At 39.8% G+C, this 25,615-nt stretch overlaps 1 protein-coding gene across 2 annotated transcripts in view; it reads right to left on the bottom strand.

Moving 5' to 3' along the window:
* The window catches only part of LOC122155263 (band 4.1-like protein 4B), a 69,518-nt gene that overhangs the window by 11,428 nt on the left and 32,475 nt on the right, over nt 1-25,615 (bottom strand). For both annotated transcript variants that reach the window (XM_042809102.1, XM_042809103.1), the window contains exons 5-7: nt 21,934-22,038; nt 18,284-18,422; nt 17,752-17,829 (exon numbers count right to left, since the gene is read on the bottom strand). In XM_042809102.1, the coding sequence (XP_042665036.1) occupies nt 17,752-17,829; nt 18,284-18,422; nt 21,934-22,038 (322 nt within the window). The remainder of the gene's footprint in view (nt 1-17,751; nt 17,830-18,283; nt 18,423-21,933; nt 22,039-25,615) is intronic.

The following is a 25,615-nucleotide window of genomic DNA, read 5'->3' as shown; positions in this document are numbered from 1 at the left end:
CTATTCATAATTTGAGAAGGAAATGGGTATCACATCCTAATCCACCCAAGTGCAGAAAAATTCATTATACTCAAGAACGCTTGAACCTGGAGAGGAATAACCACATGCATCAGTACAGGTTAGGGGCTGACCTGGTGGAAAGGAGCACTGCAGAGAAGAACATGGGTATCCTGGTGGATAATAGGTTGGCCATGAGACAGAAACATGCCCTGGTGGCCGAGAAGGCCAACGGGATCCTGGGGTGCATTAAAAAGCGTGTGGCCAGCAGGTCGAGAGAGGTGATCCTCCCCTCTTACTCTGCTCTGGTGAAACACATTTAGACTGCTGTGTCCAGTTCTGGGCTCCCTGGATCAAAAAAGACAGATCTCTTAGAAGGAGTCCAGCAGAGGGCCACAAAGATGATTAAGGGCCTGGACCGCCTCCCATGTGAGGAAAGGCTGGGTCTGTTCAGCCTGGAGAAAAGAAGACTGATGTCTATAAGTACCTAAAGGGAGGTGGGAGGCAAATGGAGGAGGCCAGGCTCTTCTGGGTGGTGTGTAGCAATAGGAGAAGGAGTAATGGCCTAAAACTTGAACATAGGAAGTTCTGTAATAACATGCAGAAGAACTTCTTTACAATAAGGGTGACAGAGCACTGGAAAAGGTTGCCCAGAGAGATTGTGGAGTCTCCTATGTGGATATTATATTCTAGATCCATCTGGACACCTTCCTTTGTGACCTGCAGCAGGGAACCTGCTTTAGCAGGGGTGTTGGACTAAATGATCTCTTCAGGTCCCTTCCAACCTCTGCAATTCTGTGAACTCTTTTCAGACTGAGTCTAAGGTAAAATGGGGAGGAAGTAAGGAAAAGCATCAGTTAGGCATCTGGCTTACATAAAACTGCATTTGGAAATCTGAAAGGCCATTTTACTCAAGAATACACATTAGCCTTCTTGTGCATGTCCACTATGCCCACCAGTGGGCTGAGGACAGCAGCTGCACCAGCCCCTGAGAGGGGGAAGAAAACCCTGCCTGCTCCTGCCCCACCATTCCAGGAGAGCGGTGTTGATGTCAGTCACTTCCTGAGCCCTGCCTTGGGGATGGATTTATTGTGTAGTGTCAAAACTCCAAGTAGCTCAGAAAACAGAACTGCTGCCTGACTAGAACCAGAGGCCAAGACCTAAATGTCACCACCTGGGGACTGAGAAGGGAAGAGGAGCAGAGCCACCCCCACAATCTATGGCAGATCTGCTGTTCTTCCATTCCTGGAGACCTTCAGGAGCTTCCAGGCTTCATCTGGGATTGCAAATGCAAGGGGACGAGGGAGAAGGAAGGACCACCTGGTATACAGAGGCTGCAGAAACATCATGAGCAGCAAGAGGACAGAGCTGCATTCTTGCATAGATAGACTTTCAAGTGTAAAACAAGATCTTAACCACACCTGTTCTCCCCACAGGAGTGAAAACCGTCTTATAGACAAAGTCACAACCACAAAACAATTTTAAAATAAGGCCCTGGAGGTACCTGTCATGTCACAGGGGCATGGCGTAGAAAGGGAGTGAAGGCTCTGCATGCCCCAGCAGCCCTGTACATGCTGAGGGCTCATTTCACAGCCTCGCATGCCTTGCTTGAATGCTCAGGGTGTACCACCATAGCAGAACTGCATTGGACAAGTAGCTCCTTGTCTAAAATGTTTAGCTTGGCAGGTTGAGAATTTACTAAGCTTAAAAGAACACTTGGCTCTTAAAAAAAAAAAAAAAAAAAAAAAAAAACTGTGAAAATTATCTACAGATAATTTGCTGCTAGTACTCAAAGATTCTTGTTACACTATTAGCTGTCCATTGGGCTGACATATTTCGGAGATATCTGTCACAACTAGAAAGAATTAACAGCATTCATTTTCCTTGAAATTTGTACTGCACATTAGAATGAAGGAGGTTGGAGGAAGAAAACGGACAACACGATGAGAACATTCTCCTTCTCTGAGCATTTGTGCAAAACGTTCCTCTGGACAGAGTTTAAAATCTCAGTAAAAACACTTGTACTTTCCTGATACACCTTTTAAATGGGTTAGAAGGAAAAGAAAATGAATGTTCTCATAAAAGCAAACAGAAGTGCAGAGAGACAAAGTGAGAATTCCCACCTGAAATGAAAACTGCAGGAGACTGGTGGAAAGTGAGTCAGTAGTTGGAATGTGTTAAATGATATAAAATTAGCTATTTTGGGTATTTCTATCAGAGGGGAATATTAAGAATGTCTTTCCTACTACAAAAAAGAAAAATGGTTTCTACGCTTTAGGGAACAGTGTGCTTAATTTGGCTATCTTCTACATTTAGAGTACCCAGGATACCCACTGCCCTGCCACAAGACATTCTACCAGGGTCCGATACCATGTTGTGCTGTTGACGTGCAGCCACTGTTCTTCACTCCCCTTGGCTTTATGCCCATCCCATGCACCTTGACCAGAGGCCTTACAACGCACTGGAGAGGCTATGTGCTGTCAAGAGATGTGCACTGTGGCTTTGTACACTGGCCAGACACAAGGCAAACTGTTGGCCAAACACTTCAACAGCTTCCTGTGCCTCAGAGCAAAAGCAGAGCTGCTAACACCTGAAAGGTGTTAGTATCTCTTTCAGTATACGCATACAGCCAGAGGAATATTCTGCGGTGCTTTATTTAAAAATACATGCTATAAGATAAACACTGTCACCTCCTTCCAGCACAGAGATTTGTTTCTGCTTTTCAAACTAGAGAAAGACAGCACCCGAAACTACTGGAATACATTGCATCAGCATTCCCCAGTCCTGACGAGTGACACACTTAAAGCACAAGTTACCCATTAGACTCACTTTCCAAAAAGTGATACAATTCTGGACCCTGTAATCATTCAGTACAGCTCCTGTCTGCTGTCATATCTTTTCAGTGGCAAAAATGAATAACGAGGTGGAAAATGTGAAAACAAAAGGGCTCTTGGTGTTTTTAACCACGTGATACCCTAATGGCCAAACAGATTATTTTGAGTGGAAGTAGTTCCTGGTTCCAGCAATTACTCAAGTTGTACCAATCCCAGTTCACTCACTTTATGTGACAATAGAAAGAGCATGATAGGTAGACATTGAACACTGCCTGAGTGCACAGAGCAAAAAATCAGTCCAATAAACCTGTGACAGAATAGAGATCTTAATCAGTAATACCGTTGCTTAATCAATCTTGGAAAAGGCTGTATGAACGAAATGCCCTGATGAACCAAACTAGGTGTGAGTCCCACATGTATTGTATCCCAGAATACCTCCTTTACAAGGAAGGTAGGATTTCTTCTGCTTGTTGAACTGATATCCAGGTGTCAGTGTCAGCAGACAGATTCAATTCACATACTTTGAAGAGGGGCAGTTGTGCAGAAACGTGGCATTGAAAACTCCCTAAGGCACTAAATGTGAAGTTTCTGAAGAGGATGGGTTTCTGTGCTCAGCCAGGGAAACACCATGTGTTTGTGATCACCCTGTCTTCTGCTGTTCCTTCTGTGGAGATAACACTGTGACATCTCTCCCCCAGCTCCATCTGGTCTTCGGGTCTCCCTTGCTCATCTTGCAAAGAACTGACAGGGACTGGAGTTTGAGAATTTGCTTCAGACAACCACCACTGGCATCTAAAAACCAGCCTAAGTGAATCCAGCTGTTTGACTCTTCTGACTTACTATTTGGCCTAGGCTTCCACACAATGCAGGACTGCAGTACCAAGCTCCCCTTCCCACAGGTCCCAAAAATGTCTTACTGGTAAATTGAGACTGTGCCACCTTGAGAACTATGTTCATTCCCTGGTGTCCTCTCTGAGCCAGCCTCTCTTAGGTGCCCCTTGGATGACGAGCATTCTGTTCCTCTGCTCACTGCTGCACATCAGCCCTTCTGTGAGCCTTGTCCTGGGCTGATTTCACCCATCCTGGAATGTGGCTGACAGCAGATGCTATCTTGATGTCTCACCTGACCTTGCAGAATAGGACTAATACTTTCCATCAGATACTCGCCTTCCTTTTAGAGTCACTTTACTCAGCCCTTCCTACCAGGAGGTGTTGTCAAGAAGTGGCTGCATGGCTCCTTGGCTGGGTTCCAGTGATCTCTGGCTCCCAAATGGATGCTTAAGAGAGTTCATGGAAACGATGTACATGGCTCAGCCTCTGCTGGAGCTTGGCTTTGCTGAAGCCATAACATTTTGCAGATCTTAACACATAGCAGTTTGTGATTATAGTATAAGCCATATACTATTTAGAAGTAGCTCTGAAAACATAGTAGTAAAGATAAAATTCTGAATCTTCATGTCAACTTTTGTACTAATTTGCAAGGACTAATTTGTGTTGGTATTAGCAGCTCTCTTATGCTGCCCTCACAGATAGAGAACTCTGTTGATCTTTGCTCTAAGGATTGTACTTCTGGGTTGATAACAAAGTGGTTTCAGAGGTTCTGGAGTCAAAGATGGAAATACCATTATTAAGTCAGCACAGTATTTCTACAGCACATCGGAAAGGAGTGCATGTCCTGGCTCAGCTTTACAGTGTAGCTTTGCCTTGAGACTATGTTGGAGAAGACATTTAATTCTTGAAAAGAATTCAGAGTAAGGACAATTCAGATATGACGAAAGCATGACGGTGTCCACACTGTCACAGTCCTCAGGATTTCTTTTACTGATACTGTGAAGGTGAACAAGCTTAAGCAGAACATAACCTCAGCATGGGCTGCCAGCCTAGTCAACATCCCCTCAGGAAAATGTGTGAAGCAAAATGATGTCACAGCCTTGCTGCACTGGCTAAAATACAGTTTAAAAACTCCAGCATTTGTTCAGTCTTTGTTTATAACACAGAAATGAAGCAAACAAAAAGCAGTAGTCGCATTCACTGGAAGTGGCTTTTTTCCATCTTTGCTGCAAAGTTAGTTGCACTGCTAGGACAGCTAATGCAAAGATATCTTTTTTGCCCCTTGCTCTCTACCAGTGAAATCAACGGTGGTCCAGATGCTTAGATTGCAAGCACAGCCAACAAAATCAAGTGGCATCTTCTGCAGATGAAGGCTTTTGTCACAGAAGAAAGTCACTAAAGATGGATAACATGAAGAGGAGGAAATGAGTACTGTATTCCTGACATGTTAGAGGGTCCCAAGTAAGCCATACACTTCCCAATTTGACTGCCAGCAGACAGAATACTATATATGCATTTTGTATCAGGTGGAAACACGCCACTAGCCTTACCTGATTATTTCTAGGAATAGGCACTGACAGCTCATCATCCAGTAACATTTCAATCATTTGAATGGAGATTTCAAACCCAGGTACGTATCAACAAAGGCTGTCTATTAACCACGTAACATGAATGCACATTTTCAAAAGCATCAGCATCATATTCACCTGCTGAAAAGTTGTGATAGTTTGATGCAAACAATGCACTGCCTGATTCTTGACCAACACGAACAGTTTATCTTTCTATTGTGATCAATCTCTACTTGTATAACAGAAAATCTGGCTGAAAGTCCTTAAGTGTCCAGAATCTCAACCAACTGTGCTCTCCTCAAATATCAGTACATTGAGGAATATTTTGCATTAATTTTCTGTCCTATTTTTATGGGCTATTAAGCTCTGTCTAAATCCCCATGAGTTTATACAATTCATTATTCTAAAGGAAAAGAACAGCATAGGTAGGTTAACATCAGTGGTGCTGCAGAAGAAGTAATAAAATGACAAGCTGGACCACTTTTTAATATGTCTATCCTGAAAGACACTTGAGCTTATTTTCAACCTCAGTGCATGACCTACAACCAGTGACTACTGCAGTCTTGATCTGTGCATATGCCTGGAAACTTTGGCCCCCTCATGAAATGGGGTTTACCACATACACAGAAATGCTGACTGCTGCATTGTGCTGCTGTTGTTAGTCTCACCACTGTAACAGTCGGCCCTGAATTGGGCTCCACATGACAGTAAGCCATTGCCATAGTAGAATGTCACCCTTTCCAACATGAATCCTAAGAACAAAGCACTGCTTCTTTAAATATTGTGGATAGAAAACTATTTGATCCTACCTTTGAGACCAACTTGATTAGAAGTTACAATTCCATAAGCAACAACGCCTTGTTTGATTGAAGATTGTGCAATCCCATATCTTGTAAATTTTTTGTAGTATTTGCTACGTATAAAAACTTATTTATTCATAACTTCATGGTCTTGGCTATGGAGTCATCCAGATTGCCAGCCACAGAGTGCTGAAAAAAGGGAAAAGCTCTGCCTTGTATGAAAGTAAAATCTTGGGGCAAGTATTCAAACTCACTAAGCATATACGTATCTGAAATCAAACACATGGTAATACTTTGTGAATTCAGTGCCACAAAACACATTACAGTCCTCTGTGTTTGTCAGGTCCCTCATTACAGCAATCTGGCATCAAAGTAAACGCATTATTCCTTTTCCCAGTTTATTTCCATCTTTTCAAGAACAGATTGGGATGCTACCTTAAAAACCACTGTTCTCAGGCATCTTCCATAGCTAATGAGATTAGTCCCAGCCAAGGGATAATCCCAATCGATTAGGGCTATTAGCGCACAGCTCACTCATAATTACAGCAGAAATTTCTCCTGTGGACTGAGAGGAAAAGCAGAGTTCTTCTGTTTGGCACAGGAATGACAGCACTTTGAACGCCAGAAGGATAGTTTGCCACTTTGAGCAGAGCTCTACTTTCCCATAATTTGTTTACTGTACTGAAGATCCAGAGAGTCCCTTATTAAAGACATCTCTTTGAAGGCAACTGAAAATTATAATGCTACACTGGACAGTAAAGGAAGAAGGAAATGAGAGAGAGGCTAAACAACAACAGTTCTGCCCCTGGAGATCTGCTTGTGGCACTAATTCAAGGGAAGGAACACACTGTGAAAAACCATCACAGCAGATCCTGATCCCCAGTCAGGGGCTTCCTGCCAGTCCCAGTGGGAGCTTGCAGGTGAACCAGACTAGGAGCTGTCGATTTCCTGCAAGGAACATTTCCAGCTCTGCTGCCTCCCGGAGCCTCTCCCAGCACCATGTGATGGAAGCCAAAACACACTGTTGACTGGCAACCTCTGATGATGTTATTGTCCCTTGGACATTACCGTTAACTCATTCAATTCAGAAAAAAAAAAAAAAAAAAAAAAGCCTTGAAGCCTTTCTAAATTGTAAGAGGAGAAGAAGCTGGTCCTGTCAACAGCATAACTGGGGAGTAATTAGATGTTTCACTAATGTTTCACTAGAGTGACTGCTCTTTCTCCCTCAGAGCACTGGGATAGCTGAAGTCTGAGAGCTGATAAACTCTACTTTCATGGACAGGTGGGTGTTAATATTTATTTATGCATTAATCTTTGCCTGCTGCTTTAGGAGTGTTACATCCATGAGCTCAGGAACTGGCTGTTTTTGGTGTGGGAATGTGCCTACTTCAGCCACATTATAGATGTGAAGGAAAGCCTTTACTTGCACTGCCTAAGTGTCCATACTATTGGTGAGGGAGAAAGCACAGTTCCCCTCACCTTTTTTCAGTCCACTAGCAGCAAGACAGGAGACATCTGAAAGGCAAAATTGCTTTAGAAGCACATGCAAACACCTGGCTCTGTTGATCACAGACATTTTGGAGAGCCTTGTTTGAAGTCTGGGCAGCTTAGTCACTGATGCAAACACACAAACTATGTCTTGAATGGGTGTTCCTGAGCTTCACCATTATTGATTCTGACAGTTTGCTTGATTTGAATGCAGCATGAGATGAGTGCCAAATTGCACACAAATTTAGGTGGTCAGAAGCCCACTGCACTTGGCACACAATTTCCTATCTCCAGCAGTGCCAACAAGGTTTGCAGCAGGACAATGCTCGTGTGCATGCCAGATAGCACAGGCAGCTCTTTCTCTTATGCCATCTTGGTAATACCTGTCGCATTGCTAAAAGTGGCCAGGTGATATTCCAGTGCATCAGAGAGCTTGCAAGACTCTAGCCAGTTTTGGGTTGGTTTTTTTTTTGTTTGTTTGTTTTTTTGTTTGTTTGTTTGTTTAGCATTTTGTTTTTCAGAGAGTGATACAAGTGAAAATGAACTAAACATAACACTTTCTATTGTGTTGAGTAGTTTTCAATCCAGTTATCACAACAGTTGACCGTCTGAAGTTAATCAACTCTTTTTCTTCTTAATGACTAATTAATGATTTTCCAATTATGATTTAAGGTATTTGGGTTGAGGAACAGAAACTGTGCAATTACCAGAAAAAAATATCTGAGATTTATATAAACTGAAATTCATCAGTTTATCTTACCGTGTATTTCTGTTATTGCCATTCCTTTGAGTTATAAGACTGTTGTAGTATGCTCTGTACAAAGGCAAAGCAATTCCCGATGAAAATCTCACAAGTCAATGACTGGACTTCATTTTTCCTTTCATTTCCTTTTTACTAGTAGATAGGCTACAGCAAATTTAAATAGGTATGTCTCAGCAGGAGATTTTTTCACTGTTGTGAATAACGGTGAAAAGCAGAGGACAAATCAGTAGATGATAGAAAGCTGTTGATCACACGGGTACCGCTAATGGTTCATCAGAAGAGACTGCTATTGTATCTGTGTAGGAATTCTTATCAGAAAATGCCTTTTCATTTAAATTGAATGTGATTCAAAAAAGAATCAGACTGATTTGATTATTTTTTTTTTCTTAAAAAGAAAAAAAAAAAAAAAAAAGTTTTTATATTCTAAGAGGAGGTATCAGTATCTAATTTAGAAATGACTTCTTCTTCGGAAACCTAAGTTCATTGAAACTGAGTAACAAACATGACCTGAAACTGAAACAGTTAAAAACCGCTGGAATGAAAGCATTCAAAACCCGCCTGTTACTTCTCTACCTTCCCACTATTCTCTGAGATTTGATTCAGGCTATTTCTTTGGAAAGAAAATGTAGACAACTACATTTTACTTTAATTCAAAGTAGAAAAAGAAGAAAAGATTTCCTATCAATTCTGATTATTCAGCTGAGTGGTTGTTACAGTTGGTGTTACAGCTGAAAAGATTATTGTGGTGAAAATAGGAAAAGAAACAAACAGGAAAGGAATGCTCACCTGTATCCAAAGATCTAGGTTCACAGGAAAGACTCCACAAGGGAGGGACCTCCAAAAAGAAATCCTTCCCCAGTGGCAGTCAGCCCTTAAATGGGGTCTAGGAGGTCACATAGCTGAATTGCCTTCACCTGTGCTCCCACAACTGACTCAGTCCTTCGCTCAGTTGATCAGTGGTTCAGGCTGTGACTCAACAGTTCCCATACAGCAGTAGATAAAAAGAAAGTTTACTTGCTCTTTTTGCTGTCTTTACAAGTTGAGACACCCTCTAGATAGTCAGAAGGCAGCTCAGGAAGCAGATGTTTGCATTTTCACTTGCAGCTCGGAGGCTTTCAATTGAGATTCCACAGAACAGCCAAGCAGTTAGCATCACGCTTGCTAACACACTGGAAAAATGTGAATTAGAATTATGCATATATCACTTCATTAGTGTTGGAAAGAAAATAAATACACAGTGGTTACTCACTGGAGTCTAGACGCAATTGTCCCCACTCTTACTGAAGAAGAGAGATTACAAATTTCACAATTGCTGAGACAAAAAGAATGATGTACGTACTTCTCAGGCCAAAGAAAAAGTGATTAATATGTCTTTATCAAAAGACTGAAGCAAACTATCAAAAAGATATATCTACTTTCAAGTAGGCTTTAGAATAGAAGTGGAACCTTTTTCTATTACATGGATTACTGTAGAGGAAGAGGAGACTCAGCCAGTAAAGCCAAAGGTTATTGCTCTACGTCTGAAAAGCCCAGTGTGTCTGTTTGCTTTTATTCTTCTTAGGAAGATGTTACAGCTGCTTACTGCTGCTGAGGATATGAAACACGTTCACTTGAAAAATAAAGCAATAATTTAAAATTAAAAAAAAAAAAAAAAAAACAGACAAATGTTATTTGCAGGATTATGCAGGTTCTAAAAGATTTGCTAAGGATTTGCCCACTAGATGTTAGCCAATTTAAAATCTCTGCTTGCATTTACCTCATCCCCTCATTTATTCTCATGTTCATTTCAAGCAAAAAAGAAAGCTACTGCTGTTGTGGAATTACCATGTTTTTGATAGGGAGGCAGGAGAAAGAGGCTGTAAGTAGCATTTTTATTTTTTATTTGTTGTTAAGCTACAATAGCCTTTGTAATTCTCAAGTCATCACAGAATCGCAGGATGGTTGATGTTGGAAAGGAACTCTGGAGCTCTGCTGGTGCAACCTCCCTTAACTTGAGGTTAAGGAAGGCAAAGTGGTGGCAACCTATATTATTCTGTAGATATTTAGGATAGCTTTGGGCTAAAAATGTTCATTACACTGATTATACAAAAAGAGAAGCACAGTCTTTCACTGCCTCTCCTGTGGTGTCCAGCAGGTTTGGGTGCTTTGTATTGTCTGGGAGCTACTTCCCCAGTACCATCTCTGTCTGTTGATTTCCAGTCACTTATTGCAGATGGCCATATCTTAAAGTCCTTCTCATAATTTCATCAGACCTCATTTTAAAATTACTTAACTGCCAAAGCAGTCCCATTTGGAGTTCTTCTCCACAAGCTACACTGCTTACAAATGTACTTTATCACTCCGTTGGTCCTCGGGAGAAACTCTGTAGTTTCATGGAGGATTTGACCTAAGCTAAGTCATTTTGTTTCTGGGGTCAGTGTTCAGTGGGATCAATGAGCTGACCCAATTCCTGTCACAGCCACACAAAGGAGGATCTATGTGTGCATCTGTGACACTACCTCATCCTTCAGCTTCGTAGGCAGCTCTTCACAAGCTGCTCTTAAACCACTGTATGAGCACAGCAAACAACGTGTCCCAGGGCAGCAGCCTCACGGGCTTCAGTTACAGGGCAACAGGGTGTCACTGACCATTCTCCTGACTATCTCTCTGTGGGCCCATGGGTGGTAGAAGAGCCACCATCTTCTGGTGTAAATGCCTTGTGCTGTAACCGGCTTCTCAGACGAGCTTGACCATGTGACAGGCCTGCTACGAAGGCCAGCCCATGTTCTAAGCTCCAGGACCAGCTCTCCTTGCATGATGAGGCAGAAACCAGATTTCTGGGCAGGCTTTGTTCATTTAATGATTTCTTCTGGGATGGGGCAGGCGCATGGAATGCTTGAGGACACTTACAAAGGCACCTTAAAATGTACAGAAATGACTAAAAATAATTGTACATGGCAGGTTTTATCACCTCTCCAGGAAAAAAGCTCATGCCCTCTTGATCCAAACTATCTTCTGACATTGAATCTTTACTGTCATCACAAGTTTTATTAAAAGCCAGCCAGTGAGTCATTCAGTATTTAAAAGCAGTGAATTACAGAGCAGGCACATTGCAGCATCATACACCTGCACTCTCTTGAACTCAACACCTTCCCCTCTTTTTGGTATCCTTTTTTGCTCATGTACACATCCCATCCAATTTATCACAGTGTCCACTGGTGCATAGTCAGCGGATTTTACCTTCTGGATATTTTCATTTTTTACAGAAATCACTTTCAATTAGTTTAAGAAATAGGGAAGCGTTAAATCATCTGTCACACATTTACAGAGCACACCAAGTTATTCTGTTTGGCATGCAGATAAAGGGAAAATAAATACTCATTGAGCCTATGAATTTAAATCCCTTAAATCAGGGGTCAGATAAAAGGTAAATCTAAATGTTCACAGTTCATCTTTGAGCATTTTCTCCTTTTGTTTCTTGACTAACTCTGTGTGCCCCTCTATAATGGGCAAATGGGAGCAAATCCCCAAATAGCTGAGTAGCAGGCAAAGCATTTTATATTTTTCAGAGAATGTTAAAATACGATCCAGCAGGCAGCCTCAGAGTCTCGTTGCGTTCCCAGGCACTCAGTTACCTTGAATGCTAGTAATTCAATACACTGCTTATAAGAGTGGCACCCACAGGTAAAGCTGTGTGCTCAAGCTACGTGCCGAGCTACATATCGGTTTTTATAGTGCTTTGTGTGTGTACATTATCAGAAGCAGCCATTGAAGGGTGTGAAAGACTTACCCATTATTTTGGCTGCTTGAGAGCCGTGGCTGCTTTTAAATGCTTTAAGTCCCTTCTCTAGTTATTAGCACACTTTATGTAACCCAGAAGATGCTCGGGCAATTTTCATTTGCTTGAATAAGACGGCGTGCTCCCAGCAGCCTGGCACTGCATGCAGCACTGAGCACCACCCCTCTGCAACCCGCTCTCAAATGTCTCATACCCAAATTGCCTGAGCAGAACTACGTGCCCCTTTCAATCTTAGCTGGTTGAACATGCAATGCTCTTTTCTCCAGCGGGAAAAAAGATCCTCTGCAATATCAATATTTCAATCTAAAGCATTCCCTGGGTTCCTATGGAACTAGATTTATTGCCTGCTGCTACAGGCCTTTTGTATAAAGGTTGTTTGCTTTAGCAATTGCTGCTCTTTCCTGTTTCTTAGTTTAATATGAACTTAAAGGGCACAAACTTGAAACTGGGAATAAATGTACATTTAACTTGTTGTTTACTTTGTGTTCCTATTTGTATATGTAGGTGCACATGAAACTGACAGACCTCTCCTTTGATCAAATTGTTTTGCTAATAACTGACCTTTGCATATAAGCTATCCAATTTGAACATGCAAATACTGTAATTGAGAGGCTGGCCCAGAAAAAAAGCATTTTTTAAAACTACTTCTTTTGAATGCAGGTATATTTATGGCTTCCGGTCCAACTTTTAATAAGAAATATATGCGTATGTATATTTAATGAAGATGTATAAGTAAAAAGCTTCTAATTCTGAAATATGCTACCCAGACTACTTATTTTGAGGAGACCTAGTTTACCTTCACTATGTAGTTCACAATAAGTAAAGCATTTATAAACTTGTCTCTAAGAGGTTTAAGAGATCTCTTGGGAACACAGAGGTATTGGATCTGTATTTGCAGCCAAGCAGAGTAGATTGGTGCTACCTAATGCTCGTATCAGATATTAGTCTTGAACTACATTATAGCAACTTTTATTTAGAAATCAGTGCCACGAAGACTGGTTAGGGAGCTATTACAGTTTGATCTGTTTACCTGTCTTACACTGAAAACCAAAGCAAAAAGATGTTTAAAATGAAGACAAAATAAACTGAAACAATTTCACACTCTCTTGTTATTTGGCTTATTGGAAGCTTGTAAAATCATCATGAATATTTAGCAACTAAACCTGTAATCAGCATTTTTTAAAATCAAAATAACTAATTTCAATGGGACATGGAATGAGATTATTTACCTCTCCTCCACTACTCACTGCCATTTACTCACTGTAACTAACTGTTGAGAATTTACAAGGATGTCTTGATGGCTCCGTCGAGTTACTGATACTTCTCAGTGTCTCCAGCAGATGACTGCCTTTTGACTTGGTTGCCTTCATTTTATTCCCAAAATTGTAGGTGCTAATGCATCAAATTCTGCGTTGTTTCAGACTCGGTGTGATCACTTCAAGTAATCAGGAGTGCTTACAGTAGTACTGAAATAAAATATTTGTTTCCAATCTGCCTTAAATAAAAAATCTACTTTTACACTGAAGGCCGTGTATTTTTCATTTTAAAGTATCATGCTAATAATCTATGCCTCTTAAATGTTGTATCTCAAGGTTTGAAAAAGCAAATGATTTTTTATTTACTTTTCTCCGCCAATAGATGGCAGGTGAAGCTCCAGAAATTTCTCCACTGGATCCAGCATGAAATAACACGTAAAGTTTGCAAGTATGCAGCCAGCTGTAAATAAATGCTCTCCAATATCTTCTGAGATGTGATCATGGTTTAGCACTAGCCTGTACACCTCACATTATAAAACTTAGCTAAAGGTTACAAATAGTTCCATTTTATATATAAAACTGTACATTCTTATTTATTTTGTCCTACTCCATTAGGTGAAACTGAAGTTGGAACATATAGCCTTTCTGCTTTGGTTGGGAAGGTATTTGACAGCATGATGTAGCAGCTGATACATTCATTCGGGAGCTTGGGACTGAGCTTTCTGTAATCAAACAAGAAAGCTCTGCATTCGTACCCGTGTCACAGATCATGCTCACTGTAAGCTGGAACAGAATAGCTGTCAGCTTAAGCTTTGATTTCCAATTCCATAAAAGCTAGAAACATGCGAGAGAGGGAGATGCAGCTTGATGGCAGAAAGAGCCTACAAAAGTGACAAGACTTGTTTTAATAAGCTTCGGTAAGGATGCTCATAATGTGATACTACAATTCTTCATGTATAACGCTGTATTAAAAAAATAAAACCAGTTCATTTTTGAAATAGAGAATGCAGCAGTCATTGCATCATGATAACATATAAGCCAGGCACAGTGTTTAAAGTCTCAATGAAATGGTACAGAAAGACAGAAATTTTGTCCTGCATTTGCTGTAGTGATTTGAAGGACAGCATGCAGTGTGTTGTAATCAGTTAACTAAAAGATTTACTTGAAAAATGAAAAAAGTATGCACAAAGCTCATACTTTGAGGCATGCAGATCACAGAAGGATACTTTTCACTTCTAGGCAATCTGCATACACTATTTCTCCTGCAAAATGATTTTCTGCCTTGCTGTTGCCCTGCTATTATTGGCAGTCCAAGTATTGATGACTAAGTGACCACTAGAGCTCAGTTGGTTCTCATGCACATCACAGTAATTCCTCCAGGCTGACAGAGTGGACAAATTTGGCTGCTCTGATCCCTGCATGGTACGCTGGCTGAATACCATTAATCCAATCTATTCACTAATCCCTCCATTTTTATAAGTTAATTTGATTTTGTGAGCTCCGCTTTAACTCTGATCCTTAGCATGTTTTAAAGGTTCCACTTTATGGGCAACAGTAGCAAATCATGTATAAAACCCAAGGCCATCAAGAAGCATCAACGATTAGACACTGAACAACAAAGATCATGCACCTGAATCAGTGACTATTAATCACTCTATGCCAGCAGTGTTACAGAAGAGTAGGAAGGATGCCTGAAACTGCTTCAAATTAACAACAGCCCTTTGGTGAACATGGGAAGTTTGGCAGCACACATCGTAACCAATAAAAATAAATAAATAAGGTTGGTTTTAGGTGTCCAACTTAAGAACCATAGTCCAGACACCAAAGAGAAGTCAGCTGTTTGAATGTCCTACTGCAGGAAACCCTGACTATGTAGGAACCTGAACTTACAGCTATTTTACGTTAAGCAAATTAGGCAGCATGAGAGACCCTCTAAGCATTGTACATGTCTCTGAGTAGGAAACAAACACCAGTACAATTAACAGCAACTTTCCAAGGGTCAAAACACAGTGCGTAAAACCAGCACGCTACCACTGAATTGCTACGAACACAAAGCTGAGCTGAATATAATCTGACCCTCAAATGACAGCACATGTTGCCACAACAAAATTATCAAATATCTAAAGTTATGTATTTCCCTTTAGCTTTCTTTTGTTTGGAGACTCACTCCCTTATAAGTAAACTTTTCATTCAAACCTCAGCTGACAGAAATCTATAGTCAGTGAAACTGCAGGGAAAGGTCTGTACACAGTAACTACTCTTCAGAGAACAGGCTGACCTTTACAGACATTAAACAAAACAAGAAGGGCTGATTGATGCCGTTCAGTACATGCTCTTCAAAATATTAAAACCAAGAAAGTCATGGAGGGCTAGTTTATGAACATGAAGAATGAAAAATTTTGTCAGTGGATGATGGGGTAGGAAAGAGGAAATAGTGAAAGGGTAAAATATCTAGAGAAGAAAAGCTATTTCCTTGGCTGGAAGAGAAAGACTACAATGTGAATTTCTGTTAAATGGAAACAAAACACAAATCCACGTTGTCTAGAGCAGGTCAGTTGCAAAAGTCACCGTGACTCAGTTTCAAAAATTTGGGTTACCAAAGTAAGCTATTGTACAATATTTTTAATTAGAATAAGAAATATATTTGCAATCTCCAGAGTCATTATTTGCAGTTTAGCTCCGATCATTTTTAATAGTGAGAAGTATAACATAACCTGTCTGTTTCAGCCTGCCTGTATCTTGTCGACCTAAACCACAGGCAAAGATGTCATACCTTGCAGCTTTTTCTCTCTTTCCTTTGCTTTGTTCTAATTTACTCTTCCCCCAGAAACGTACAGAGGGAGGTGTTTTGCCCTGGATACCTCTCCTCCTACCACTTTCTGGAATGGGATGGTTTTGTGTTCCAGCACTTCAAGAAGATTCTAGGTAATCATTCCCATTTCAGTAGACAGCTCAAATTGCAGTGGTACGTTCAGCTGAAAAAACAGATACATCTCTCCTACACGGTAGATGGGGGAGAGGTAAGCACTGTTGCCCTTACTAGTGCTGGAACAGTTCTCTCACTGAGGAGTCCTGGGAGGTTAGAAAGACCCTTAAATTTCATTTTCTGCAGTTAAGAGACTTAACATCTGCATTATGCAAAAACTGTTCAGCTGTGTCAGGTTGAAGGGCAGAGATTATGAACAGGACTTCGATGGTAGGTGAAGAACATAAAACTTGCTTACTGACCCTGCTGAACTTATACAGGAAACAACGTGCCCTCGAGGTCTATTGTTTATAATAGGCTCAAAATTGCATGAGAGAGACAAGCTTTCCAGATCTCTATCCCTCTAGGGTAAGCATCCATTCCTAAACTGCTCTATACCAGTGACAATTTGAGCATCTTCTTAGCGCCCTTGCACCAAATCTATCTTTCTATCCACAGCAGCAGGTCCCTAGGCATAGCACACCCCATGCCCACACCATAGCTCAGTGCTGACACAGGACTCGCGAGAATACTAGGTAATAGGACACATGCAGTTATTTACAGATTGGTACCACAATATCCCTGAAGCAAAAGGCATGTCCCCACAATACTTGTGTGATACTGTAAACTAGGACCTATCATTGTAGTGAAAGCAACGTCCAGAGCAGTATTTTAATGTGTACAGTTGTGTAAGATGTACTGCTGTGCTTTTCATAGGCTTTACATGTAGTTTCTAGAAGTTGGCAAAAATGGCTTTTGACAGCAGCACAGCTATGTGGCATTAGAGCTGTTTCCAAGCAGGACAATTTGGAGAAAGTTGAGGATCTTATTGTGATCCTTCAAGTAATCTCCTGGAAATCTGAGGTGAAAGCTCTAGATCATTGAAATCAAGAACCATTTTGATTTCAGTGGGACAGCATATCTCTGTTGCTTTTAACTAAAAACACAGATCACATACTTCTAGAAAATGAAGTTAATAATCAACATGTTATAGCCTATTTTGCCTCAAACTGAAGCACAACACTATGTTAATGAAATACAGAAGTGCATGTACACGTCTTTGATTTGGCTGTTGGATAAGGCCTGAATGAAACTTGTGTTGAAAAGAATAAACTTTCCAGAAAACTACTAAAAGCAAGTCTATGATCGTAGTAGGAATCTACATTAAAGAGTCAAAAGAGGCTGGACAAACCAGTGCAGCAAGGCGTAAAGATAATCAGGAAGAAGAGAGAAATGAAAAGTCATCCAACAATAAAGAACCCCATTCAAAATCTCAGCTTTCTTGATGTGGACTGATTTTCTGAGATGCTGAGCTGAGTTTGACAGGTGCTCAGGACCACTGAAAATCAAGCAAACTTACTTAATTCCTGTGCATTATCCAACATGCTGCATAGCATCCCATTCATTCCAGCTCCAGACAAATTATTGAAAACTTTCACATTTTTTCTGGCCGCAAACTATAATTATTTACCATAGGTGTGGCCTCTGTGAAATCCATCAGAAGGTCACCTGGCTCCAGAGCAAAAGTACTTCCAGCATCTGTGGAACTCTAAAATGAAGGAGAAACTCAGCTTTGAAAAAGCATTTAGTTTCTGTAATCTTACGGTGGGGCTGTTTTGTTTCATTTTGTTTTTAATTCTTTAAAGCATAAATTGCCAAATGGATTTCAAATTGCACACATTTTTTAAAAATATGGCTACTCAGGAGAGACAGACAAACAAAACCATGCAAATTTGAGATCAAATTGAACAATTTAATCCTGATCTACTGACCTCCAAGGTTGTGAAAACCTATTATTGATTTCAGTTGGGTCTTCAAGCAGGCTCTGAACATTTTCTGGCAGTTGCATTTACAACATAGGTTAAATATGTGGCCACAACTAAGCATTGAAAACTACTCTGAAATTTAGAATTACTTCATCTAAGAAAACTATTACTTGCAACTTCCTCCCAGCCTTCCTAAATGCTCTCCAGCTGACATAAGCTCATCTCTTTGCACCTTACCTTGCCACCAGGTGAAAGCTGTGTTTGTCCTTCTGATGTCTGTGGTGTGCACATTTTCTGTGACCCAGGAGATGCTGAAGATACAGATGTTGATGCTGCTGCTGCTGCTGCCAGTGCTGGAGGAAGGTCATCTTCATCACTGCAGTTGAGAAAAACAGACAGATCTTCTCATTAGAAAATATGGCTTGACTTTTAACTGTACCTGTTCTGGAAGAGGCACTGGAGTTCGTTTACTCTTCCATTTGTAATGCAGTATTTATAGCTAAATTTCCAACTAAATTAAATTTATTAAGCTTTAAAGATTCCATGAAAGTCAGTTAGTTAGTCAACTCCCATCTACAAATGGAAATCTAACAGTTCTGATGTGTAAGCAGTGTTTCTATGGAGCATGTTTATGTGAATACATAAACTTATTTGATATTACTCTACTTTAATGTTGATATTCTCTTCTACAGAGGCTGGCTTTATTGATAATAACAGATCTGGTTAGATCCATCCACGAGACTGACTGCTTTATTTGCTTAAGTCAATAAAGGGGAATTTGGCACTCATTACACAGGTAGTCCATAATATCATTTTCAAACTGACTTTAAAAGGATTTTGATCAACTCCAGAAAAGTGCTTTGTAGAAAAATTCTTGTAAATATATGGTTTTTTTTTTCTGTCCCATTTATTCAGTTTACAAAGAAAAGATTTTATTTAAAACCACATTGTACACTTCCCTTTCCCTCGGTTCAGCAAGCTGAGTTCTTTCCATCTCACCTAACCTCACCACTAAATGAGAAACAGAGAATATATTACCTTCATCTACTTTTGATTTGGCTACAAATCATTGGTATCAGTTGGCCCAGGGTCAGAATTTTTCCAGTTGCTAATTGGAATTGCACAGAAATAAGCAGTTGCAATCTGGCCTACAGAACCTTTAGTAGTGGGAATGACATGTGAAAAGGAAAGACTACAGTTTGACAGTTTAAAGCATGGGGAAAAATGACTTCTTTTCTGCTCAGAAGATGGCATACATTTTAACTACCAATTAAGTAGTCTCAGTGCACAGAACCCTGCCATCCCAGTTTGACAGACACTAGCAGAATTTGGTTTAGTGTTACCTGAAGTCAGCATGATGTGCAAAACAACATTTCAAAACTACATTACATACAGAGTATCCAGACCTGTGATGGATTGTTTGGCTGACAACATTATGTTTTCTTATTATGATAAAAAGGTATGGCCATTAATATTATCTTTTTCATGGTTCATTTTTTATTTCTTCTGGGAAAGGCTAGAAATTATCACCAGAGCATATACAATACATTGTTGGCATTCTGGAAAGAGAATGCAAAAATCTTTTGGACCTACTAAGTATGCATTTTCTTAACAAGCCAAATTTTGGTTGTTGACCTATTTAATCTCTCTTTCAGAAACATGTAGCTGACATTTTCTCAGCTCTTGCTCCCTACACTCAGTAGGAACACATTGGCACCTTCTCCATCCTTGCTGGGTAAAGCTGTTCTATTGCATATAAGGAATTGAAAAATTGTCAAGAACTTGCCAGTTCAGAACGGCTTCTTCAGATCTGCAAGCTAAAGTGTTAGGCTTTAGTCTTATCAGTTACCAAGCTATCAACATGCTAGCTAAAAGTTTGAGCACTAGTTGTCTTCATTGCCTACCCTGACATATTTATTTTCATTATTCTATGTCCAATTACCAACATTTAGCCTCTTTTAGTGGTCACTTTCTATTTACAGGTAAATACAGCTTTTGCAGTCCCACCCTACTCTGGAGAAATTTTTTTTTCTCAGACAGTTTATCACTGATTTCTAACTCTCTTGCTATTCTCAAAACTAGCTTATCCTACTACTTTACTTTATTAGTCCCATGGCAAATCTTCTGTTTTGGCATACATAGTGTCACTGAAGTATCTGTAACTCAAAATTGTCTACATGGCATAATCTTGCTCTCTTTTTTTTTTTTGGCATCTAGTAGTACTGGAGAATCAAGTTTAACAATTCCTGTAGGTTAAAGCTCAAATCAAACAATCTTCCAAGTATGCATACAAAACCTGTGACTATGCCTGCAATAGGTCTGCACATTAGTGTGCTCAAAGAGGAGCATCAGCTATCATGCTCTGTTCATTATCTGCTACGTGCACAGCATAGCATAATTGATCCTCTCAGTGTCACAGCCATTTCTCTTACTATGTAAAAATCCCTGCATTATATAAAAATCCAACAAATCAGAAGCATGTTGAATATGTAGGGGACTTCCTTCTCCTGGCTTGTAGAAAACAGGATAGTAGAAATGGTGTATCATCCAAGAAAAAGCCTACTGGTGCTTGAGGTCTGCTGGGCATAGTGAGTAAACAGGCTTTCAGACCTTGAGAAACCACTCCTAGGAAATGCTGTCAAGTTAACTGTCATGCATTACCTTCAGAATTAGCAAGATAGGATGGGAATCTGAGTTCTCTTCCCATCCTGAGTGGTCAATTCCCATTTCTGGTCTCATTTCCAAACCATACTGGCTAATGCACCGTAAATGAGCTTTGTCATGGTCTGCTTACCAAGCTGTGGCTGCACTCTCATATGTTAGCCTTGGTTTCTTGAACAAGTAAAGATTTGGCTAGATGCTTCTTTAGCTTCTACCCTCAATTTGATTCATTCTTCTGTTTCTTCTCCTAAATAATTTTTCAGTTTTAGTGACGTAGGTCGTTATTTTTGTTCCATATCAAAAGCCAGCATTATTGACAATGAGACAGAAAATAATTACATATTGACATTTACTAGAAACCTTTGGGATGGGAGGAAATCTTGCTGATTGTGCTATATATTTAGTGGCACTAGAATGTTCAATTACTATACGTACTAACAGTTCCGCAGAGAAAGCATATATAACTTTTTTTCTCCATTCTTCTATTAGTAAATTTATGCCAATACTCTTTTTTATTTCTTTTCTTTTTTATTCTTTTTTGGTTTTCCACTCTGTTCAATCCTCTAGTTTCCAATGACCTGAACCATCTGATGGTTTTGATGGTTCATGTGAAGGACAAATCAACACACTAATTTCCATGTTTATCCCTAGACTCTAACATTAGATGAATTGGGTGTAAATGGGATGCCAAATCTCTGTAGGCACAGATTACTCCTGCCAGGAATAAGAGACCTAACTTAGCTGCCACAGCTGTAGCACGCTCAGTAACTTCCGCATGTGACAAAATTACAGAGAGACAGAGAGAGAACACTCACTCTTTCCAGAGGGAATGGCTGAACACAGCTTGAACACCCAGCAGCTAAGGACTGTTTCCCTCATTTTGCAAATGGGATTGTAATGAAGCAGATAGAGCAGCCTTCTCCAACTCACACCAGGTCTTTGACATTTCATGTGGAAAAGAGATTTTTAATTTCTAATCAATAAGCTCCAAAAAAAAGCAAAGGGGCTGCACATCAGAAGTTAGTAACTGCAGAGAGATGGCAAATTCACCAAGTATTAAAAGCTTTAAGATTCTCAGAGATGAAAGGAATGGTATCAGCCTAAGATCATTATCATGTAATTGCACTCATGTCTTTCAGAAAGCATAGCTAGAGCAATAATTAGCATCTCCTTCTTTTACAGCTGTACCAGGCAAAAACATGAAGATAGTGTTATATGTTACTCACAAGCTGTACTGTCTTGTTAACTTCCTCACACGAGAAACTTTAATTTCCTGCTTTTCTGGAGGGCCAGATGATGGCGTATTTTCAGGTCGCACTGGAGCTGGACTTCTAAAAATAACAAGAAAAATATATGTGACACAGTCTTTATTTAAACTACTTCAGGCATGTTAACAAAGTTCTAACTCATCAACACATGTTTATCTTGCAAATTCACAAGTGCTCATTGAAGTTCATCCTTTTGTTCCATTTATAGTCCACAGGCCAGTGTGCATGAACAGAAAAGGACATGTGAATCCACTCTCCTGTGCACTGCATGCCTTTTATAAAAGCAGTAGCTGATTAAAAATACAGAACCTATGTGAAAGCCCATGTGGAAGTGTTGCTGTTTCCAAAAGACAACATTTTAATAATGGCCCAGCTATTCAGTCATGTCAGAAATATTTTTACGCAAAAAGCTTTTAGCAAAAATTAATTTTATGGACTGCAAAACCTGTTATGCTCAAAATTGAAGGATAATGTTTAACTTTGGGTAAAAACTGTATCGGAAAGAACAGTTCAAGGGAAATTAACTAATGGATTTGATCCAAAAATATATACTTATTAGAAATAAATGCAAAACTGAAATATGTTTCAGGTGCTCACGAATGTGAAATACAACTGCAGAGCTCCAGCAAAGATCAGAAATGGGAATGAGGAGACCCATGTAAAAGGATCTGCTCCTCAACCATTTATTCTTAGAGTTGACTAAGACTCGGATACAAGATTTTCATGATCTTGGGAAGAAACATTTTCTGTCATGAACTTAAGAGACACGAAGAGAAATGAACTATCTTAAATACTACTTTTATTTGAAGCAGCACATTATGATTAAATACACTGCATGTGTATTAGAAATGCTATAAACATAATAAATATGCCAAATATTGAAGGAGCAAATTCAAAGTCTTGATTTACAAATAACCTATGGGCTGTTTTCTGCAATCTAATCTGAAGTCAGATACTATATTAAGTACATAAGTAGCCTTATTGCTAGCCAGTGGGACTACTCATGCACTGAAGGATATACCACAACTGGGGTGTGAAGTGATTCAACCTTGTCTCTAAAATTATGCGTTTGCGTTGAATTTTTTAAGTTCACTTGCAAATCAGTCTTCTAAAGTCATAAGAAGATAAACACAATAATCTTCAAGATTGCAGATCCCTCTGATGCTGATGTGGGCTTATAAATGTATTAATTATCTGATAACTTCTGAACCTGTTCTCCAGCTACAACTGAGCACATCAGGAAGGCATAGCCTTCAGACTATATTTTCAGGTTTCCTGTATGTTTCTTTGTCACTGCATACATATTGTAAGATGAAAGAATTCTGCAAGAGTACTAAGGACATGCAAATCATAAACAAGATGCAACTAGTTCCACTTCTCCTGCAAAAACTTAGGTCAAGTGTTTTCCTGCTTTTTGATCCCATTAATTTCAAGAAACCAGTACAGATTGCAACACAATTCAAATCTCATTAGAAACACAGAATCCTAAGAGTTGGAAGGGGCCTTTGAAGGTGTCCAGTCTAACCCCCCTGCAACAAACAGGGACACCACAGCTGGATGAGGTTGCCCTGGGCCTGATCCTGCCTCACCTTGAAAGTTTCCAGAGATGGGGCATCAACCACATCTCTGGGCAACCTGTACCACTGCCTCACCACCCTCACTGTAAAAGATTTTTTTCTTCCATCTAACCTAAATCTACCCTCTTTGAGCTCATTCCCTCCCATTTTCAGGGTCAGATTAATGAATAACAATCCAGCCTAATTTTCAGACTCCTTACTGAGTTTCCAAGGCTGGTAGTTAAGAATAAAAAAGAGCCCAAACCGCCTTTTCTTAAAAATCCCTAAGTCATTACATCTGATCTGCAAATCTGTGAATCAACATCATGATGGAAGCCCCGAACAACATTTTCAAGTCAGGCTTTTGGAATGGATGATTGCTCCAGTTAGACTGCTCTTTAGACAGTTTGTGCTAAATCAAAAGTAGCTTCTGACAACTGAAAAAAATGTAAGCTAGTGTTATCCAAAGTGATTTTCATTTCAAGTTTTGACATAAGTAGGATAAATATGTGAAGACCTTTTTAATGACTGGATCTGATGGTCAAATCCTCAAGGGGTGTCAATGTGTATAATTCCATTATTTTCAGCTCATAAGTTCAGAAAGATATCAGATAAAATTGTTGCCCTGAGTGAGCAGTTCCTACAATTCTCCAATAACTTCCCATGCTGATAGTTTCAAAAGCTACACCTCTCTCACCAACTGAAGGAAGCAGGAGCAGAAACAGTGATATCAACTACACTGAAAAAGGTGCTTAAAAATTATAATGAGCAACGCACTCATACTATCAAGGTACTCGGGAAACAGCACAGTAACAAATCTAATTCTAGTTCATTGCCGCTCCAAATTTCTGAAGATAGTATTATAATCTGTGATGAAAGTAAATCAGATATTTTAATAAAAACTAAAAACTGAAATGACCATTTCAGTTCCTTCAGAAAAGTTCATTTTACAAAGTCTGTATACCTCCTTCAATTCCCTGGGATTACAATCTTTAAAAAGGGGGAGGAGGTGGGACTTTTGAAACAGTTATCTTAGCCCTCAAATTCTGTTTTTTTCTTTAAAAAAAACATTTTGTAGCTCAAGCGGTTTATAATCACTACGAAAAACAGAAAGGAAACTGATTTAAATATGTGAAAAGTTTGGACATTTTGTCTGACTTTCCCTTATAAAAAGGTTCCCATGAAAAATTTCACTCAGCTGTGATTAAAGGTGATCAAGAACCGAGTGACCTATTCTCTAATCCAAAATCTTTTTATCTCCCTTTGAATGTTGTACATGTTTGAGTGAACAATTAAAGAAAAAGCCAAGATGCAGCACCACAGGACACACCTTCTTTACAAGAGATTGCAACTACTCAGATAAACTTTACTTGTCTTTTGTATCACACCGGTGAAGCATTCCACTCATTTATCCTACAAAAACCATACAATTTTAAGAGAAAAAAACTCTCTTATTGTAAACATTTTTTGTTTGAGGCTGGGTGCAGCGACTATCTGCTGATGGTATTTATCAGGTCTCTGAGAGAGACCTGAGTACCACTTAATGGCACATTTCCAGCAGCTGCAGGTTAGCTGGTGTGATGTGACCTTGGAAAGAAAAGCAGCAGTGGCAATGCCTCCATCCGAGAAGGCTGGCTGAACCTATTCTACCATGAGCACAAGATGGAATGTTAGACTGCTTCTACCTGCTGCAGAGATTGATTCTCACCCTCATTAAAACCTTGCTAGTGTAGTCCTTCCAACACCAGCCTAAAATATCCCTAACAACTCCTTTTTCATCTCCACTGTATGCTTTCCCCAAGTGCACTTCCTCAATTCTAAACCATTGCTACCCTGACTTCATACACCAGATGCAAGAAGTGCTGAGCTTGATAAGCTTGGAGCCTCATCTATCTCACTGGTATTCCTGAAAAAGAAGCAACTTGAAAGAAGAATGGCTTCTATTGTTATCTTTTGAATTCTACAGCCAGAATCTATTACCTTAAGTAAAAAGGTAGGCTTCTTGAAGAGAAACCTTGCTGCAATTTTACCTCTTTAAAGAGAGACATTATGTGCAATACGACTATTTATAGTGTATGGCCCCA

This window comes from Centrocercus urophasianus, unplaced genomic scaffold (genome assembly GCF_019232065.1).
Source record: "Centrocercus urophasianus isolate 14NV4802_14NV808 unplaced genomic scaffold, USGS_Curo_1.0 seq_11, whole genome shotgun sequence".
NCBI lineage: Eukaryota > Metazoa > Chordata > Aves > Galliformes > Phasianidae > Centrocercus > Centrocercus urophasianus.
The sequence above is the reverse complement of the archived record's forward strand: the minus strand, read 5'-3'. Positions and strand labels throughout refer to the sequence as shown.